Genomic DNA, 22,751 nt, shown 5'->3' with positions numbered 1-22,751 from the left:
TGTTCAAACTTACTGTGATTTGTGAAATTGTGTTAATTAATGGAAAAAGCTTTTCTGGAATCCTGAATATCTGAATATTTGAGTTTCATTCTTAAGGTTTGGTGTATATTTCTATTATGAGAATGGACAAAGTAGAAGTTTGTCATTGTAACATTGAATTAATTGGTTATTGAATTAATACTAGAACATCTAAATAATTAGTAAGCTATGAGAAAGATCTTGCTGTTTTGATCTGGATTTATTGGTGCCTGAACTTGTCATGTATGACATGTTAGTGAACAATAAGTAACTTATGAGCTATCTTGTATCATCTTAATAGGGAATCTGAAGTTTACTTATGTTTTTAATTAATTGGAATTAGAACATGTGTGTAGAAACACATGCAAACTAGTTGTCACTTTAAAGATGTTCCCATTGTTTAGGGGAATTCTGAGGACAGTATCTTATGTTTAACATCTAAACCCATTTTACCATGTGCTATTGTGTGGGGCATTTTCTAGTTTGTTCCCAGTATGCAATTTGGGATTGCTTACACTTATTTCAACCATTGCTTGTTATTGAGCATCTCAAAGCAGATTCGTTTGTGTAGTGCTAATCTGGGGATGAAAAACCTATTTAAGCACAAGAATAGTTAATACTTGCTGTCTAGGATATGTGATCCTTGAGAAGTGAATTCACTTTTAGTGCTGATTGTTGGGACTTGCTATTTAAGATGTTATGGGACTATTAATTATTATTGTTCTGAGTTTGACTCCAGTTATTACTATTAAGGAATGGTGAGCCATATGATTCATGATACCAGCAACCCTATAGGGTTTTACATGTGTGCACTGCAGGTGGAGTTCTCTTGGGAAAGGATGGGAGACCGACTGTTTGGCAAAGGCTGAGGTAGGTGTCTCCTGACTCGGTTTCCCCGAATATTACATATGGAATGTAAACTCTCCCACCTGGCTGATGTTAAGTCTGACATATTGCATTGGTTGTCTATAAAACTTCTACTGGGAGTTGGGAAGTACCTTTCCCCCAGAGCTTTGTTCTTTTTCTTTTGTGGCAAGTTCCTATAATCATGTCACTTGATAAGCATGAACACAATATTGTCTCTTCATCCCTAGATTAATACTGTAATATCTGGGTGAGATGCAGGTTTAAGATTCAAGCTATTTGGCTTAGAAATTCTAGTCCCTTTCAGAATCCGAACAACTAGAATGTATAAGCATTTAGCCTTGTCATCTGTCTGTTATTAGTTATGTATGTTAAAACTGAACCAGAGACATCTCAAGCCTGTTTCAAGAAAACAGAGAAGAGTAAAATATAGAATGTTTTGTTATATAAGTTTATTGTGTAATGTAGAGATAATATCTGTCTATAGAGCATGTCCTGTAATACAAACATGGTTTATTATGGACAACTTATTTGACATGCACTGTTTTGAAATTAATTGGTTAAATGTCATCCTAAGTCTTTTATTAGAATTGAAGTTAACTTGGTAACTCTTATGTAAGTTCATTTGTGGTCATCTTCTTACAAAGGTATTTTGTAACCTAAGTTTTACGTGAGGATTACATCTTAAACAATTGAGTGAAAACTTTTGGAGAAATAAAGTGAAATGGATATAGATGTAATTTGGAAAGATTTAAGGGTTCTGCCTTCAGTGGCATTTTGAAACATTTAGATTGTATGGCTTGCATGTAGCAAGATAGTGGTAACCCTTTGATTTGTTGTTAATAATGTCTGTCAGATACAGAACTAGGTAAAGCTTTGAACAGCACGGGGCATTCATGACACCTTTCACTGGATGAAGGACATTTGTGAACAGCTTTTTGCTCCTGATGCAGGATCTGGGGGTTCCTGGATTCACTCTTTTGGTTTGCCCCTTTTCCCTATTGTTGTCTTTTAAAATTTTTTGTCTTTGTCTCTTTAACCTCTTGATAGTTTGTTTTATCTAGGCTCAAGGCTTTCAATTTTATGTTAGCAATTCCAGACTATATACACCCTTCACCATCTGGACCAGGCCTGCAAGGATTTCTGCACCTTCCACTGTCAACTCTACACACATATTCAGCTTGAAGCAGCTACAAAAGAAGAGATCTTCGCCCTCTTTTCCCTTAGCTATTGGAAGGAGGGGTGGGGGGATGTAGTGGTAGCCTGGTGAGCCTGAGTCTAGTTGGGGATACTCAGGCCTAGAAGGGGCCAATTAGAAATTACTCTTTCCTTGGATGAAATGGGAAAACAGTTGTATTTGCTATTTAAATTTGTTTTGTAAAAGGTTCTAATAGGGGCATCTGAGATCAAAGATGAAAATTGCTAAGTGAATGGACACTGGGAGCACATCACTGAAATTATAAAGAGGTTTTAAATCATATTTGTTGTTATAATATTGGTAGTTATTGACATGTATATGGTATATTAGGATAATTAATTAGACCCCAATTTACCTCCTGAAAGATGCCTATGGGACAGGATTAGGTATTCATTTATAATTTTGGAGTTCTCCTTATACTTGTCCCTGTTTAGTCCCTTGCTTTATAGGTTTGATACAACGTGCAGTTCAACAGATGCAGCTGATGGTGACTCAGCAGTTCACTGAGAAAAGATTAAAGACCATGATTCTGAAACTTCACGAAGGAGAGACTGGTGATGAGTTGGACTTGGACTGATGGGCTGAAATCCTGCATGGCTGAAGGGCTCAACGACAGTGACTCAAATCCAGAATATGCTCTCTGAGCATAAAAGAAAAATGGAGGATTGTATGATATGATTATGGATTTGAGTCAGATTAAACTCTGACCATGGGGTCTGGAAGGTACCCAGACCTGCCCCAGTATAGTTTGTTAGAAGTTTATTGCTTGTCAAAATTCTCACTGTCTCCTTTAAGTTTTATTGCCAATTATTTCTTTGACTTCCCAACATAGCCGAAGATAAATTTTAACCCTGTCATCCTTATCTTTAGAGACAGGGGCCTGGAGAGGGGAGTCAGTGGGAACTGTGAGCTTTGAAACATCTGACTCTCACTCCCCTGTTTCCTTTTCCTTTGGTTTGACCTTGTTCCCCCTCCCCTTTTCCCCCTTGCTCCTGGAACACGTATGCATGTCTCCATACATTGATCACAAGCTGAACACGCACCTTGGATGAGACAGGATTGGATGTTAGATTGTGAGCTCATCCACCCTAGGTGTACATGGGGACAGTCCTTTTCAAGATTACTATAAAAGCCTAGAGGATTGGGCATATCTTGGCAAGACTTCAATGTGTAATTGGGTTTTGCCCATCCTCATGAGGATGTAATAAATCTGTCTCTGCTTGACTTTGTGGTCTCCTCGAGTTATTTGGGTAAACTGAGGCAGTTTGCTCCATACATTGCCATAAGAAACTATGGAACTGGGGGCAGCTAGATGGCACAGTGGTTAAGCACCGGCCCTGGATTCAGGAGTACCTGAGTTCAAATCCAGCCTCAGACACTTGACACTTACTAGCTGTGTGACCGTGGGCAAGTCACTTTACCCCCGTTGCCTGCAAAAAAAAAAAAAAAAAAAAAAAAAAAATATATATATATATATATATATATATATATATATATATATAAAAGAAACTATGGAACTATAGTAGCCAGAGAAAACAGCATCTGTCCCTTTGAATACAAGCACAGCATAAGCCCCCACCCTTAGAACTAGTAACCTAGAAAGGCCCCTAACAAATGCCTCCAGCTGCAAGACAACTTTGAGCACCTTGGCTTCCCAATATTGCTTTAGGGATTAGATCATGGTTGCAGATAGCCTATATTATTGTCCAGTCATTTCAGTTGTCTCCTACTTTCTGCGATCCCATTTGAGGTTTTCTTGGCAAAGATACTAGAGTGGTTTGTCATTTCCTTCTCCAGCTCATTTTTCAGGTAAGGAAACTGAGACAAATAGGGTTAAGTGACTTGCCCAGGGTCACACAGCTAGGAAGTGTCTGAGGCTGGATTTGAACTCAGAAAGATGAGTCTTCCTAACTTCAGGTCCAGCACTCTATCTACTGAGCCACCTAGCTGCTGCTATTTATCATAGCCTTCTTTGGGCCAACTTTGGGTAATACTCCCCCTGACCTTTGTTTCTAGAATGACTTTGACCCTCCATTATACAAGGCTTAAGGAGCACCTTTGGGACATAGTTCAGATGACATCCCTAGCTTGAAACAGCCATCTCACATACACGTCCTACTGGTCACAAGGAAATTTGGGAAAGAGAGGATAGAAACACATTAAAATTGATGGGTCACCACAATTGAGAAAAGGAATAAAAAGGAGAGAGAGAAAGTCATTCAGCAGCAACATGACCAAAACTTACACTGAGATACTGGAAGGGGTCAGTAACAGATAGATGAAACTGATGAGGGAAATGGCCCTAAAGACCTCCAGTCTAAGGAAAGTACAGGGAGCAAACCACCGATTCATCCTTCTTGTCATTATTCCTGACCCTCTCTAAATCCCTGAGGAAACTGAGAAATGGGGGATGATCCCTGCAAGGAATGTTTCAATTAGACATGTTGGGCATAGATTTCTCCTGCAATGACTTTGACCCAAAGAATCCAGGTGAAAGGAGGGACTAACATAAAATAATGTTGAAAATCAGGAGACCAAGGTTTTGCTAGAGCAGAATAAGAAATTAATAACAAAGGCAAAAAGAAATTCTAATTCTAAAGCCTGAAACTATTTTACAAATACATAGCAAAGCTCAAAAGCATGTAGAATTCCCCCAACCCAAATAACCTCCTTCCAATTTTAACCTTGAAAAATTTAAGTTACAGCTCTTCATAAGAGCATTTCTGTTTAAGCCAACAGAGAAGTAAAATTTACTGAGACAGACTGAAAATCCCAAATGAGCCATGCCCTTCAAGTTATAAACTGTTTGCCTAACCTTACCCATGATCCATAGGGTGACAGATAGTGAGATGGTTGCAATGTTAACATTGTATTCTGTTAATCCCCTGACACTGCTCTTAACAAAGAGGCACTAAGAAGAGGTTTAGCAGTTGCCCTTGGGGTCTGGAGATGAGGTTATACTCCTTCTTGTGCCATACTAACATAGTAATTTGACCAATTTACTTCCCCCAATTTAGTCCCCATTTTCTTTATTTATAAAAGAGCTGGAATAGAAGAAAGGCAGAATGGAATAATTGAGACAGCTGCACTTAGAATCAGAAAGACCTGAATTCAGATCCCACCTCAGACACTTTTTAGCTGCATGTCCTTTCCCAGTTCTTTTAACCTCTCTGTGCCTTAGTTTACTCATATGTAAAATGAAGAGGCTGAACTCAATGGCTTCTTTGGTCTCTCCTAACTCCGAATCTATGATCGTATGACCTCTCAATACCTTAATGGTTCTAAAGTTCTGAGACCAGAATGTTGCATTTGATAACTACAAATTTACTGAGAACCGACTGATCCCCACTTATTCCCCCTTCCCAGGCCAATGAATTGCCTGGGGCTAACCAATCTTTGTCAATTCCAGACTCTTGATTGATTTTTGGATCTCCCCTAAGAAAACTATACCCTCCCAATGATTCCCCACCATACTCCCTGGACTTTCTGTTACTATGACATTAAGTAGTTTCTATTTAGAGTTAAGTAGCATCTATACTTAACTCAAGAGCAGTTTACATTTACATTTACATTTACATTTACATTTACATTTACATTAAGTAGTTAGTAGTTTCTGTATAGGACTCTGGAGCCCTCTTGGCTCCCTCTTGTTCTGTTACCCCATAAAAACCCTGTCCTCAGTTCCCATCTTTGGGTATTCCTAGCTTCTTGCTTTGCAACACCATGAGCTATAGTTCCTCTGCCCTGACTAAAGACCTTATTTTCTCCTATATTGATTATTTCCTTAATTTCCAGATTAACACACTCTATAAAATTACGTTGGCTCAGCATGTCTCACCCCGGTCCCATGTCACCCTTACTTCTAATTGCTTCATTTGAATTTTATCTAGCTTCTGATTAATAATATAATATTATATTATTATATAATTACATGCATAGTAAATTTGTGCAATTACAATTCATCGACGAATGTTTTGTTGTTGTTGTTCAGTAGTTTAGTTGTGCCTGACTCTTTTTGACCCCATGGACCATTGAATGCCATGTTACAGGATGATATAATTAGATTGGAGACAGTAAGTGCTTCTACCTTTGTGGCTTTCAATTCTCTAAAACTATACATAGGCTAGAAGGAGTTTCTTCACCCAGGAATTCCCTATATCAATGGAACCACAAGTCTAATCTCTATTCCTATAATATCTGCTATATTTATTACAGAGAGAGACATATAGACACACACATAGCCTGATTCTCTCTCCCTCCCTCTTTCTTACCCTCTCTTCCTTTCTCTGTGTCTCTCTCCCTTCTTCCCCATCTCTGTCTTTCTATGCCTGTCTCTCCCCCTTCTCTCTCCCTCATTCTCTCTTCATCTCTCTCTCTCTCCATACACAGAGCCCATTTATGCATGCATATACAGAATATATGTGTCTATAGCCAATGCACAGCCATATGGATGGTGTGTAAGTGTGTTGTATGTGTGGATTTATGGAAGAAGCATCACTAAAATTTTCATCCTCTTTGACACAGAAATCCTATGCTGGCCACAGAGCCTGAGAAAGTCAAAGACCAAAGGAAATAAATAGATGACAAAATATTCATGGAAGGACTTTTTCTGGTACTGAAATCTGGAAGCAAGCGAGTGCACAGTGAGTGGGGAATGGTCTCCAGGGACGTGGAGCTGGGCCTTGTGCTAGTTTTTATTTTTGTCAATGTTGTGGTATAGACACAGGTAAAATGTGTATCAGCCTTGTGATGGCTCCAAGCTGGGCACGAAGGCTCATATACATAATAGATGGCAAAGGCAGGATCCAAAAAGACCTTGAATGGCTGCTGTTCATCTCAATCTAATAAGACTGAATTCAATTGGGAAAAATATAAAATCTCCTACTTGGATTGAAAACATCAACTTCATAAGTTGAAATTGAGAGGCAGCTGGGTGGCGCAGTGGATAGAGCACAGGCCCTGGATTCAGGAAGACCTGAGTTCAAATCCAGCTTCAGACACTTGACACTTACTAGCTGTGTGACCCTGGGCAAGTCACTTAACCCCAATTGCCCTGCAAAAAATAATAATAATAAAATAAAATATGTTGAAAAACTGGGGTTATTTAGCCCATACAAGATTCAGGAGCTGGGCATAATAAATGAACCCTAGAATATGATGGGCTGCCTGTAAAAGAGTGATTAGGCTTGTTCTATTTGGATCCAAAAGCAATGCATGAAAGAGAAGAGGGACAAATGTGGGCTTATTAGGGAAGACATCCTGACATTCAGCACTGTTCACGGTAGAATGGGCTTCCTAAGAAGCTTCCCCAACACTGGGAGCCTTCAAGTAGACACTGGATGATCCTGTATTGGGCATGTCATAATGGGCATTTCTTTACAAGTATGGGCCAGACTATGTGGCCACAGGAGTCCGTTTAAACTTTAAATTTTGTGATTCTGCTAAACTGTGGTACATCGATAAGAAACACACATGAGGAATTTGGAGAACTATAGGACGACCAGACTTAAATGAACTCATATTAGCTAGTATTTATATAACACTTTAAGCTTTGCAATATAGTTTACAAATTTTATCCTCACAAGAGCCCTGGGAATCAAGTGCTGTTATTAATCCCATTTTGCAGTTGAAGAAACTGAGGCAGACAGAAGTTGACTTGCCCAGGGTCACACAGCTATTAAGTGTCTGGAGCAGAATCTGAACTTAACTCTTTCTGATTGTAACTCTGGTGCTCTATCCATAGCACCACCTAGCCTCATTTACCTGAACTGATGTAAAATGAAATGAACAGGACTAGGAAAGCAACATTCACAAAAATTACAATAATATAAGCAAAAGGAACACAAAAATGAAGCAAAAAAGCTACACAACTGCAAGAATCAATCCTGGCCCCTCAGATGAGTTGAAGAAATTAACCTCATTTCTTGCAGAACTGGGAAACTACAGGTATGGAATGTTATATACCTTTTCTTTGTTCAGTAGCCACACATAACAATTTTCCTTAATTAGAAAAGAAGATTCTCTTGGTGGATAATATATATATATATTTTGCAGGGCAAAGAGGGTTATGTTACTTGCCCAGGGTCACACAGTTAAGTGTCAAGTGTCTGAGGCCCAATTTGAACTCAGGTCCTCCTGAATCCAGGGCCAGTGCTTCATCCACTGTGCCACATAGCTGCCCCTGGATAATACATTTTAAAAGGACTACACTTTAAAAACAAAAGGCATTATTAATTTTTGTTTAAAAGTAACAAAGGCTTGAAGTTTGGAGGGTTTTTTTTAGCTTTTTAACTTCTACTAGTTGAAAGAAGTTAATTTAGTCAACAGAGAATTTCCATGAATAAAAGAGAATGCGCATAAGATGAATAATTATAAAATGTGTGAGAAGTAGGAAAGTTGAACTTAGGAAACCCCCATTTGTGAGCAACCCCCATATTACCTGAAATCAAGAAAAAGGTAGAAATCAGAGAGCTGGAATCATAGAAACACTGATTTTGAGAATTCTAAGGTTCTTTAAAGATCACCTAGTATAACTCATATGTTTTGTAAATAAGAAGACTAAAGGTGTATAAAGATTAGTAGTGGAAAAGTTAGTACTAGGATTCATTTCTCAACTCTCAGTCCCAGGTACTTTCAATTAACACTGTAAGGGCCAAATTTATTATGGAAGAGTTAATTGGGTGGCTCACCATAATATTGGGGTTCAGAAAATAATGAGGGACCTCTAGGTCCAAAGTTTCCTCCCTTCCAAACTGCCTTTGTAAGTTATTTCTCCCAGGACAATAAGAAAGGAGATTAACAGCCTCTTTTTCACAAACACATCAGGTTTTATTAATGGGAATAAAATATACAACAAAGATGAAGTTAATAAAGCCCAGCAACAAGGGAATAGGGGATCAGAAAAATGGATAAGATCCCTGGCTCTAGCAAATACTGACTCAGTCCCCAAACTTGCTTCCATCTCAGCTAATTCGAGGAGCTGGCCTTGTTTCTATTAACTCACCACCTGGGGTCCGTAGTTTCTATGAGAGTCAGCTGTGCAGCCCCTCGCCAGTCCGCTCTTAGAAGCTCACCAACAGGAAAGAGAGCTCCCTGCCTCAGTGTTCTCTTTTCTACCTTTTCTCTCCCTCCCCCAAAAGGGAGGGCCTTCAAGTTGAATGGCTGAGAGTGGTCTCCCTGCTTACATCAGCAGTATACGTCACTCAGGGCAGGCCAGGTTTGGCCTATATCTAATCATTCCTAAGTAGGTACTTAGTTTCTCAAACAATACTAAATCAATCAGATGGGACCTCTGAGCATCTGCCAAATTCCAATATTTTATCACAATACTATATATAACAGGCACATCAGATAATATTATCATCAATTTAAAAATAAGAATGTTGACACAAAATTAATGTCTTTTTGTTAAATTTATTTCTATTTTTGTTGCTTTTACATAGTCTAGGTTTCCTCTATATTTTCCCCCTCTTCCTTCCCAGAGAGCCATCCCTTATCACAAAGAATGAGAAACTGTCTTAAGGAACATCCGTATATTTGAATGAGTAAATCACGGAACAAAACTTTTCTTAAGCACCTACTCTGTACAAAACACTCAAATTAAGCCAAATGTAATGATTTGGTGATGTTGTCAAATATATTGGCATAAATTGGACTGTAAATAACAGATACCTGCACTCTTGTGGATAATATTTCAAAGTTCCATGAGACCACATAGCAAGTTAGGGGTAGAGTAAGCCAGATCTCATGATTCCAAACTCCACTCTTCTTTCTACACTTCAAAAATACAGTATGACATCCCAGTATTCAATGACCTTAAAATCTTGCATACGTAAGATAGCTTCAAGCCAAATCCCTAAGAAGAAAACATATCCCATAGAGCTAAAGTGTGGGTTCCAGACTCATGGGGCAGCTAGAACTTGATCTCATTCTGGAATCCAGACTCATGGAGTAAGTAAGATTTTAGGTCATTCTGGAAGGATGATTAGACAAAGACAAGTTGAAAAGGGGCCAATGAGGATAAGAGGTCCAAGGTCCCCCAGCCCAGTGGGTATTAGTAGCCCTATATGACAACTCTTCCCAAATACAATTTGAATAGAGGTCCAAAATCTATATTCCAAGTATTTCCTGTTTCTCATTCCTTAGAGCAGTGGTGAGAGTTCAAGATTTCAGGGAATCCATGAACTTGGATGAGAAAAAATTATGTCTTTTCTACTACCCTGTACCTGGGGGCAGCTAGGTGACACAGTGGATAAAGCACTGGCCCTGGATTCAGGAGGACCTGAGTTCAAATCCGGCCTCAGACACTTGACACTTACTAGCTGTGTGACCCTGGGCAAGTCACTTAACCCTCATTGCCCAGCGCAAAAAAAAAAAAAAATCTACTACCCTCTACCTGAAATGAACATTTCCTCAATTATTTGAAGAATACTATCCTGAAAAGGAAGGGGCCCTTAGACTTCACTAGATTGTCTAAGAATGATCCATGACACAAGTAAGGTTAAGAATGCCAAACTTAGAATCAAAATTAAATGCTACCTAGGAGTGCTGGGTTGTGTTTGGGATTGGGCAGGGGGGGCTTAGTGACCCATCTGTACAATGGAGTTAAAGTAGATGACTTCTGAGGCCCCTTGCAACTCTAACTCCTATGGTCCTAAACATGTCATTAATTTTTCTAAAGGGAAAATAAGGTCTATTTGAGCTGAAAAAAGAAGCAAGGTGGAAAAGGCATCACAATTAGACTTCAAAGTGATTATATTATTAAAGCAGGAATCAGAGAAAAGCATGAGATCAGTTTCATGTGTATGCTATGCATATATCCATGCACACCTGTATATGTGTATATGTCGGTGCATACCTTATCTAATCCTCACAAATATATGGGAATTTATTTTTTTCAAATTTCTAAAAGAAATAATACATATTGAGCTAGATTTTTTCATGTAAATCACACCTTGGAGAAATTTAGCAACAAGAACATAGGGCTACTCAAAAGAGTTAATATATCTACCAAAGCATGCTCTGAGGGAACACACAATTGAAGATTCTGCCTCATTGAGTCAAGGTCTTCTTCAGGAAGAAATTGACATATAAGGATCAGTGCCAACTTTAGCAAACTGCCACTTTATTCCTTTGTTTGAGTAAGAACCCAGAAGTGACATTATTTTCCTTCAAATTGTTTTCCGGTCTCCAGAAACAATCAAGTAAGAGACTATAAGAAATGCTACTTCTCAGGTGGGTACTTCCTATAAGCCTCTGTCTTACCCATCAGTTATCATCCTTAGGACATCACAGCACAGAAGGTGACCAGGATAACTGACAATTTGACCAGACTACAAAAGAAGGTTCCTCTACCAGGGTAGGTACTTGAGAATTCTCATCTTACATCTCCTGAATATTGACATCTAATAAGTTTCTTGAGCTTTGCACTTTCGTGGGCTTTTAATGAATATGGAACTTTAAGTATATGTCTGAGGAAGGATTGCAATATCAGATGTTGACTTTAAAGTCAGCATTCAGTCCACCATGTAGGCTAGCTGCTTCAGATTAAGAACTTCATAAGGAGAGAGGGATCTGTATTATTATTTTTTTCTTCTTTGTTTTGGGGTTTGACATCAATGCATTACATGGACCCAAATCAGAATGCATGGAAATAAAGTGTAAACCACTCTTTGGGCAGTTTTTTTTTTAGTACAAAAGGGAAATTAGATACAAGATCAATGATGTTCTGTCTTTTGTCTGTCCAGGGAGCATCCCAGAACCTTAAGAGGGCCCTTGGAAATGTTTCCACACTGTAGAAATTGAAAGGATGTGACCATTCACTTAATAGATTTTCTAGAAGCCTAACCTGTTATCTCTTATAGACTTCTATGGAAATCACCACCACTCCTCACCTTTCATGCAAAAGTACATCTAAGCCAAGTGAACATGGGACATCTCTTAGTTGATTGATTGAATGAATCATCCTTCAAACAGTGATAATAATAGCACTTACTTCTAGGGTTGCCTTGAAGATCAAATGCGATATTTGTAAAGCATTTTATGAAACTTAAAATTCCATAATCATTTAACTAGCGTGGATTAGGCCCCTTTGTGTCAGACACCTCTCTCAGCTTCAATTCTTCAACAGTTCAGTCTAATGAGACTGTGAGCTCCTTGACTGGTGGCCTCCAATTTATCCTGTATGTATCTTATCTGTGGGTACTTGTTTGCATGTCATCTCCATCATCAAACTTGGAGCACGGACTGACTTTTTGCCTTTCTTTGTATCCCCAGTGTCTGACACAAAGAGGCCTAATCCATGCTAGTTAAATGATTAAATGAATCCTCCTCCAGGGTTGCTCTGAAGATCAAATGAGAGAATATTTGTAAAGCACTTTGCAAACCTTAGAGTTCCATATAAATGTTTCTTGTTGCTGTTATCTGCAGTTAGGTCTCTAACAGAAATGTCTTGGTAAATAGGTGACCTGAAAGAATAAAAAGTAGTAGAGAAGGCACACTAAAATGGGAATGTTTTCTCTGCGATGATAATGATGTTGCTTGTGTCACAAAATCTCCATTCTACATGTAACATCTCAAGGAAAGAAAATACTTAATAAATAGATGGTTAATACAGTATAGAAAGGGGAGAGGGGACTTCCAAGATACTGGATTATGTTGATTTTATTGTTCTGGCTCAATACTTTCATGGGAGTGAGGAACTCCTGGCATGGGAATTTCCTCCCCTGAAGCAGATCCGCCACTCTGGAACTCATAGTCTTGGGAAGTACAAGGGGTACTGAGAAGAAAAGGGTTACCTATGACCACAGAGCTAATACGGGCCAGAGTTAGGGTTTTAACCCCTCTCTAAAGTGACTCTATAGTCAGTTCTCTACCCCCTAACTCTTTCTCTCTATATATGAAGAAACCATTGAAATACATTACTTTCCCAACTTCATACTTAGAAAATTTGGGGATTTCTAATTCACAAAACAAAAGGCTTTTTAAAATTTCTAATAATGGAAAGTTATTTGATATCAAAACTACATTAATCATATTATGTTTCCAATAGTTTATAATCCTAAAGTTGGAAGGAACCCCCAAGGTCCTCCAGCTAACCCTACCCCACCTCATTTTACAGAAGACAAAATTGAGACCTAGAGAGGCTAAGTGACTTCCCAAAGTCAACTAAGTAAGGGTCAGATGTTGGATTAGACCTCAGGATCTCTGACTCGGGAGGCAGTCTGCTATATCACACTGCTTCTCCTGGCATTTACTTAGAAGGTTTAGAACATCCCCAAAAGCTTTGCACCTTCATAGTAATGTTGCTTTCCCACCATTCAAAAAACTACCTTTCATGGCTAACTCTTTTGTAAATTGCTCCTTTCACAAAGAAAATGCTACTTGATCAATGTAGTGCTCAGTAATGGAACTAACAGTCGGAAATCATTCTGCCTGCTTCCAGGGAACACCAAGCACATAAAGGATGAACCCACTGTGCCTGACCTTGGGTCTTTTGGCTCTTATGACTTACTTCCCGGTAAGCATCCTTGAGGATAATCACTCTGCTTTCTGCCATTGTGTCTTATTCAAACTTATAAAAATCTATTTTTTAAAAATCTATTTCAGAGATTTTAAAAATCAACATATATATGTGTATGCATATATATACATATACATGTGTATGTGTGTATACATATATCCATATGTATGTACATGCATGTATGCATGTGTGTAAATGTCCTTCTTGACATCAGAACAGCCTGACCAAACTACTTTCAGCTCTGGCCAATATATTCCTATTCTCCTTCATTCTTCATTTGACAAACCTTTCTTCACCTTTGCTGTTTAGCATTGCCCAAAGATCCCTGAAATTGACTGGGACCAGGCTCTTCCATCCTACTGCTTACATGGGCGTGTATGAGTTCCTCTGTTGAAAAGCCTCAGTAGTTTTTTGTTCTTCAGTCATGGTCAGTTGTGCAAGACTCTTTGTGACTCCACTTCGGTTTTTCTTGGCAAACATACTGGAGTGGTTTGCCATTTCCTTCTCCAGCTCATTTTACAGATGAGGAAACTGAGGCAAACAAGGGTAAGTGACTTGCCCAGGTTCACACAGCTAGTAAGTATCTCAGGCCAGATTTGAACTCAGGGAGAGGAGTCTTCCTAGGCACCTAGCTGCCCTTAGTATTTATGGTATATTTTCTTAGGTATATTCACCCTTTCCCCCTTTCATTGTGACTTAGGTACAGTGGATTTAGGTACAATGACTCAAATTCAAATTTTAAAGGTGGTTTTTAGAGCAAGAAATCCGCTCTTTGACCAAACTAAGTTTTGGAAGGCTCTCAGATTGACTTAAAAAGTCCATAATATCTTTAGTAAAGGGCCAGAGATCTGTAAATTTAGACTCCCAAAAGTTATTTGTCACCAGAAATAAAACTGCTGTGACATTGCTCAATTTCTGGTTCTGGTTCTATCAGCATGGGAGCATAGGATTTAGACATTAGAGGTCCTTCTCTCTGACAAGGCAAACCCCTTGTCAGTTTGTGAGGGGCGACGTAGTATAGTGAAAACATGACTGAATTCTTTATCAGAGAACCTGAGGTTTGTTTTTTTAATGGCAGAAAGGAGAAAGAAGCATTTACTACTTGCTATGTGGCAGGCACTAACTGCCAAAATTAAGTGACTTGCCCAGGGTTACACTGCTGGCAAATGTCTGAGTCTGAATTTGAACTCAGATCTTCTTGCCTCCAGGCTCAGTGCTCTATTCACTATACCACCTAGTGGGCACTGTTTTTCTCCCAGCTTTGATACTCATTTCTTCTGTGACCTTGTGAAAGTTGCTTTAAATCTCTGGGATTCAGTTTCTTCACAGATCAAAGTGAAAATGGTGGATGAGCATTGATTAAATACCTACTGTTTAGCATTTAGCACAAGCGATTCCATTCCATCCCACCTTCTCCAGCAGATTGCCCTTTCTATATGCCCACTTCTCCCTTATTATCAAGCTCTCCTTATCTCAAGTGGATGCTTCTCTACTGCCTACAAACATACCAATGTATCCCCCAGCCTTGAAAAACCTCTCTTGATCTGTCTATGCCCACTAGCTCATATCTTGCCTGTATTTCCTGGCTAAACTCCTTGAGAATGCCTTCTACAATCAATGCCTTCATTTCCTCTCCTCTCCCTCCCATCTTAACTCTGTGTGGTCTGGCTTCCCACCTTACCATTTAATTGAAACTCTTCTCTCCAAAGTTACCATCGATATCTAGATTGCCAGATCTCACACTGCAACACCCTAGTACACTAGGCCCTCATCAGTAGTTATTTGCATGTTGGCTTCTCCATTAGACTGTGATTTCTTTTGCCTTTCTTCATATTCTGAGTTCTTATCAAGGTGCCTGGTAAACAGTAAGTGCTTAATAAATGTTTCTCCATCCTCTTCATTTTTATCTATAAAGAAATCAAGTTCCAGAAAAGTTAAAGTTATTTCCACAAAGTCACGCAAGAAATAAGAATCAGAGCTGGGCTTTGAATCCAAGAAATAAGATAGTTAGTCTGGGTCATTTAATCCATGGGATCTTCATAAAAGGTATGAAAGGTTCAATGATGTTTCCATTACACTCTACTCCCTCCCACAACCACAAAGAATGAAGAAGCACCTGGCCCCATTTCTCCTTCTCTCTCTCTCTCTCTCTCTCTCTCTCTCTCTCTCTCTCTCTCTCTCTCTCTCTCTCTCTTGTTTGTTTTTTGTTTGTTTTTTGTGGAGCAATGGGGGTTAAGTGACTTGCCCAGGGTCACACAGCTAGTAAGTGTCAAGTGTATGAGGTCAGATTTGAACTCAGGTCCTTCTAAATCTAGGGCCCATGCTTTATCGACTGCACCACCTAGCTGCCCCCCTTTTTGGTCTTCTTACACATTACTCCCCCCCCCCATGCACTCTACAACTCTATTTGTTCTTCTTCAAACATGCTATAACATACAGTCTCTCTGCCTCTGAATTGGCCTCCTCCATGTTTGGAATGTTCTCCACCCTCACCTTGTCTTTTGAGTTTCCCTGACTTCTTTCAAGCCTTACGCTATATTTCACCTTCTTTGGGCCTTTCCTGGTCCCCCAGGATGCCGGCGTATTCCCTCCTTACTTTGCATTTGTTCTGTGTTTATCTCATATGTGCCTAGTTATTTCAAGGTGTCTACCCCTGTTTGAATGGGAGCTCCTTTAAGCAGAGAATGCTTTGGCCCTTCTTAATCTACCCAGTGCTTAACGTTACCATGCTGATTGTTAAGCACATAGTAAGTTCTTAATGAATGTTTATTGAGTGAATCAGTGATCAGAGAATACCAATATCAAGGTTTCCACACCTTCATTTACACCTATACATCCCTCTTGGTAATATTCAGTGTGCAGTGCTCCATTCCTGAACTTGTACATGGTCACTCTAGAATTTGGGGATATACAAATGCAACATGAAACTGCTACTTTGTCCAGTCATACGATATGGTAAGAATTAAGGGAGCAAGAAAGAACAATGATGTTTTATAGACCATTTGGATACACAGAGAAATTAATGAGGAGTTTGGTCAATATACCACCAATCTGTCACCAAGACATGTTATTGTAGTGTTGGGAAACCTCATTTCTCCAGCTTCAGAGCTTGAAAGGGTCTCAGAAGTAATATAGCTCAACCTGCCCATTTTACAGATAAAAGAACTGAGTTCCAAAAAGGACAAGGAACTTGCCCAAGATCTTAGGGATAATATGATTTGAAGTCAGGTTTCCATCCTAGATTCTCTCATTCCAAACCCAGCATTTCTTCCCCTATACCATGCAGATGGAATTCCCTTTCTGCCCAAAGCAGAACAGATAGTTAAAGTGTGTATTTCTTTAATGGTAGTTTCATTCTTTAAAAGGTGGAGGAAGCAAGAAAGGACACAGGTTTACTGAAACTCCGTAGGTGCAACTATGGTTCTTTGTCTGCTGGTGTGAAAATAACAGGAAACAGTGGAGTAAGTAATGACCTCATCATACATTTTTTGTGGTAGAAAAGGAGAGCTGGAAAGTATGGCATTTGGGGAACACACACTTTAAAGGGTTGAGAGAGGGGATAGGAAGGCTCCAATGGTATAATATTTCACAAGTAAGGTCACACAAGAGTCAGTCAACAAACATTTATTAAGAATCTGTGTTGTATAGAGATATATAGATATAACCTATATCAGATTACCTGCTGTCTAGGGGAGGGGTGAGGGAGGGGTGGGAGGGAGAAAAATCTGAAATTGTAAAGCATGTATAAACAAAAGTTGAGAAGTATCTTTACATGTAATGGAAAAAATAAAATACCTCATACATAAAAAAAAAAGAATCTGTGTGTCAGACTGTGCTAAGCACAGGCAAAAAGCAGTCCCAGTTCTCATGAAACATGTATTCTAATGGGAAGATGACATGTAAATGACTACATGGATTATGCAAATAACTTAGCTATTTATATAAGTTATGTAAAACTTACATAACTAAATAAGGTACATGCCAGATAAAGATAGATGGTAGTTGATATAAATGAGGAGAGAACAATTTGGGGCAATGGGAAAGTCTTGAGGAAGGTGGGGCTTGAACTAAGTCTTGAAGCAAGCCTGGGAAACTTAAGAATCTGAAGTGAGGGGACAGAGCATGGGAACAAGCAGTGTTATGTGTGAGAAACTACAAGCTGGACCGTAAAGTGTGCCGAGAGAAATGAAGTGTAAGAGCATTGGGAAGGTAGAAAAGGGCCCATGATGAAGATCTTTAAATGCCAAACAAGGGACTTTAAATTTGATCCTGGAAGAAACAGGGCACCACAGGAAATCACTGGGAGGGTTGAGAGGCCACATGGCCAGACCTACAAATTTTTTTACCTATGGGAGGAGCAAAAGGAAGATCAGAAAAGGTTCTAGGACTGTTCCTACAGGTCATCCAGGTGATGTTAATGAATGACTTTTGTGAAAGCTAAACTACTAGGTGGATCAGTGAGCAGGGCTTGGAGTCGGGAAGACCTGAGTTCAAATCCAACCTCTGACACTTACTATCTGTATGACCATGGACAAGTCACTTAACCCTGTTTGTCTCAGTTTCCTCATCTGTAAAATAAATGAGCTGGAAAAGGAAATGGCAAACAACTCCAATATCTTTGCCAAGAAAACCCCAAATGGGGTCAGAAAGAGTCAGACACAACTGAAATACTATTCAACAACAAAAACTAAACCCTTATCTGACTTCAGTTCTTTTCCAACACTGGCTCCTTTCTCCTTGCTTTCCTGTTTTGACACTTTGGTGAACCATTTCAGCTCTACATCATCATCTACGCTCCTCTATACTTTACCTTTTTCTTACCATTAATTTTAACTTCCCAGGACCCAACATTGGATTATTCCCATCATCCACTGCTTTTGCTCCTATTCATATGCTGTAGGACAGAATTGAATAAAATAATGAAAGAATACCTACCAATTCCACTACAAATTTATATTAGAGAAGCAAAAGTCTGCCCTCACTACAGCAAAGAAATTTTTTTATTTCCCTCTCTCCCCAACAAAAAATTTCCCTCTCCCATTTACCACAGTGGCTCTTTCAAAGCTATTCCTCCCTCCTCGGCACCATCTCTATCTCTAGTGGTATTTTTGGGTTAAAAGGTATGCACAGTTTTATAGTTCCAAATTGTTCTTCAGAATGGTTAGAGCAGTTCACAGCTCCAACAACAATGCATTAATGTATCTATTTTTCCCTAAAACAAACAAAGATTAACAAATCAGATTCATCTCTCCCTAAAGAGGGAATAAGAGGAGGGTAGAAGGGGCTTAGAATAGAAATGTGGAATTCACTAGGTTCTATCTCGAAGACACAGCAAGCACAGCATTCTAGATCACTGTCTAGCTCACATTCTGTCCTGATCACACAGTGCCAGCACCTATATGGAATGAAAATATCCTTCTCTCTTCACTCCCCTAATATTGTAACCAAAGCTGCTTAGCAGTAGATGGGTCTACTGTCTCCCTTCCTGATGATATTGGTCACTAAACTCCCCCTTACAACATTCCTAGAGCTCCTGATGTGGTTCCCCTTCTTGAGAGATTCCTGATCTCCCCTTCTCTTTTAGGACGAGAAGGGGGGCATCTGCCCTTTAAGACAGCAATCATTGCTTTATTCCTTGAGTTAGAATACACTGAGGACACAAGCATCTGCCTTGTGTCTGCTCCAATTCTTTTGCCAAAGGGCACTACACCAACTTTGAGTTTTAGTTACTCTTTTTATTCTATTGGGAAATGACTGGGAACCATATGCTCAATAAGACATGGAAAGGTTAGCACTTCTTCAGAATGGAATAACCAGCATAGCTGAAAGCCTGGAGAACACGCCTCATCAGGATGAGTTGAAAGACCTAGGGACATTTAACTTGAAGAAGAAAATATAAGAGGTGGCATGATAGTCATCATTTAGTGTTCAGATGGCTGTTGTGTAGAAGGGGATTAAATTTGTTTTTCTTGGCCCTACCCATCAGAATGAGGATAATGTAGTGCTTCAGTGTAAAGGGGAAAATCCTACCCATAGGAGCTGTTCAAAAATAGAGCTACTTCAGGAAGTAGAGAACAGGGCTCACTCAAGGTCTTTAAGCAGCAACTAGGTGAGCACTTTTTTTGTCACATACAAGTTAAAATAAATCAGTTCTTAACCTGCTGCCCATGAATTTGTTTTCAAGATATATATTGTTAATTATTTTGATATTATTGGATTCATTTGCAATCCTGTACATCTTATTTTTGCACTTTAAAACTTTATTCTAAGAAGAGGTCCATAGGTTTCCCTAGTCTGTCAAAGGAGTCCATAACCCCATCCCCCAGAAAAAGGTGAAGAAGCCCTGGACCACATGCTATCTGAAGTCCTTTCCAACTCTTCAATTCTTTGACTCAGTGAAGTATGTGCAAGGGCTGAGGTGCCCTTAGTACTTTAGTGCTCCCTAAGTGAGGTGACCAATATGGCGGTCAGTAGGCAACCCCTGCTCTCTACTTCCTGAAGTCACTTCCTATTGGCTGAGAAAAACACTAGATTTCATGAAAGAGCTTTCCCTATCCCAGGAGAATAATGCAGCTTTGGTGATGATAGACACACTGACCAAGATATTTCATTTTCTCTGCTATGTTGGATCTCCCATAGCAATCTAATTCATCTACCTCTCTCTGTAGCATAGTTTGGGGGCTCCATGATATTCCCTTTCATGCCACTTTCTGATGTGGGCCACAAATTTACCTCACATTTTGGGAGTAATCTATTCACATCCCTCCAGTTAAAGACTGATCATTTGACTACATATTGCATCCTGTCTAGTAGGCAGATAGACCATATAATCTGAACCCTGAGACAGTATCTTTGATACCACTACACCAATAGCCAGGATAATTGGGCCACACTACTGTTCATTCCAGATTTGCATCATAATATCTCAGGACACTTTTTCATCCAGAATATGCCCTCAGTCTTTTTTTTTGCCCTTATTCTCACTATGGATACCACAGTTTACAAAGTCAGGGACTACCTAGGGCAATTTGCAGTACTGCCTTATAAGCAGCCAGTGGGATGTCAATCAAACAGGAGATCAATCATAATCACAACCACAGAGAGTCATCAACCTCTACACCAAAAGAATCACCCCAAAACTGGCAGAAAGGGGACTGTTCCCTAGCAGTAACTAAGCCTTAAAAGCTATATTCACTTTGTATTCCAATTTTGTTTTGTAATAATTAACTCACTTCAACCATAAATTATGCTATTTGAAGCCTCAGGTATCACTATTAATTAAGGATAGGTAAAAAATACAAATAGTTCATAAGTTTTTTTATAAGTATAGGGAATACAAGCACATGCAGTAGAAGACTAAGGCATTAGGAAAACTTAATTACACAAACATTCAGCTTCTTCTACATGATCTAATCTTTTTTCTTTTTTTTAAAATTTATTTTATTTATTTTTTTGCGGGGCAATGGGGGTTAAGTGACTTGCCCAGGGTCACACAGCTAATAAGTGTCAAGTGTCTGAAGCCGGATTTGAACTCAGGAACTCCTGAATCCAGGGCCGGTGCTTTATCCACTGCACCACCTAGCTGCCCCCTCTAATCTTTTTTCTTAATCCAAAAGGGAACTGGAATGGTCTTGGCCAGTCATGTGTAAGATAGCAGGGGAGCAAAGCAAAGAGTTTCTATGAAATCCTACCTGATCTTGGTTCTGATCTCAGTGGTCATAACGAATGGTAAGGATACTGGATAATAAAGGAGATCAGGAAGGTATGAGATCAATGCTGGCAGGATTATTGTCAAAGTCTTCATGGAAAACATGTCCTATTGTGGGCTAGAAGTATAATCCCGTGACCCTACTTCATAAGTATTGGGTTTGGTGGCAAAGTTAACAGTCTCCTTTCTGAAAAGAAAAATTTACTTGCTGACCCCTATCTGGGGTCACCTGGAATGGAAAAAGGGAAAAAGGGACAACCCAGGGATTCCTTTTAAAGGTTTCCTTACTGATGCATCCCCAGAACACCTCTACTTAAAATGTGCTTGGCCTTCTAAACTGCACCATCAACCTTCACTTGGGAGCAGCCATTAGACAAAGGTATTTTCTGGAAGAGGAAGGATGAACGCTAAAACTGGGGCTATTGGGTAGCATCAGAAACATCCCAGGAAGGTCCCAGTATCATTTGGGACCTAAAAGTAAACCTGTGGAGATCCATGGTCCCTCCCACTGTGGCCAGCAGATGAGGCCACCTTCAATTCAACTTAATTCAACAAGCAGTGATTCATCTCCTACTATGTGCAAGGCAGAGTGCTAGAGTCTAGGGATTAAAAACAGCAACTAAAACCATCCCTGCCTTCAGGAAGCTTATGTCATTTTGCCGCAAGGGGTGTGGGGTGAGAGTGCAAAATCTAAACAGATAAGGACAAGATAATTTAAGGATGAAGAAATCACCAAAGTGAGGGTGATCAGGAAATCTTTCCCATAAGAGGAAGTGTCCTGTTGAGCCCTAGAGAAAGCTAAGTAATGTATTCTAGGCTTGTAGAACAGCTAGTACAAAAATATGGAAATAGGAGATACAATGCCAAGTTCATAAAATAGAAAATAGGTCTGGATCATAGATTGTGAATGGAAGTCATGTTAAATGTCTAAAAGGATATTCTATTGTCAGAATTTGAAAGGTGTTAAATGTCTTCTTGTTTCTATTTTCTTCTCAATCTAATAGGAAGCCTCTAAAGGTTCTTTAAAAAGGGAGTGACTTGGACAGCCATGTATGCTTAGTAATATTATTATGGAACTTTTGTGAAGGATAGGTTGGAGAGAAGAGAGACCGAAAATAGCAATAAAATTATTTAAAATATCCCCCAAGTTCAAACCCTTGGATTTAATTTGTTAGCAAGTGTTTAGATGCAAATAAAGCAGAGTTTATGTACCTCCCATAATTCAATAGTACTGAGAGTGTCATAAATCAGGAGATGGCATTTTTTATTTAAGGTTTGAAATATTAGTCTGTTTTATTTTTATGTGATAAAATTTAGCCCCAGAGGGTTGACCATCTAATTTTAATACTGATTTTATATATATACACATATGTATGTGTATGATCCTATGTGTATATGTTTACATATATCTAATTCTTTATTTCTACAGTCAAGTATAATGC

General features: G+C 39.2%; 1 protein-coding gene across 1 annotated transcript in view; it reads left to right on the top strand.

Moving 5' to 3' along the window:
• Window positions 1–22,751, top strand: part of LOC122732285 (mucin-2-like) — a 101,957-nt gene that overhangs the window by 2,429 nt on the left and 76,777 nt on the right. Inside the window, exons 2-3 of the mRNA XM_043972360.1 lie at window positions 2,530–2,634; window positions 13,524–13,598. Of these exons, the coding sequence (XP_043828295.1) occupies window positions 2,530–2,634; window positions 13,524–13,598 (180 nt within the window). The remainder of the gene's footprint in view (window positions 1–2,529; window positions 2,635–13,523; window positions 13,599–22,751) is intronic.

Source organism: Dromiciops gliroides, chromosome 6 (assembly GCF_019393635.1).
Source record: "Dromiciops gliroides isolate mDroGli1 chromosome 6, mDroGli1.pri, whole genome shotgun sequence".
Lineage (NCBI taxonomy): Eukaryota > Metazoa > Chordata > Mammalia > Microbiotheria > Microbiotheriidae > Dromiciops > Dromiciops gliroides.
The sequence above is the reverse complement of the archived record's forward strand: the minus strand, read 5'-3'. Positions and strand labels throughout refer to the sequence as shown.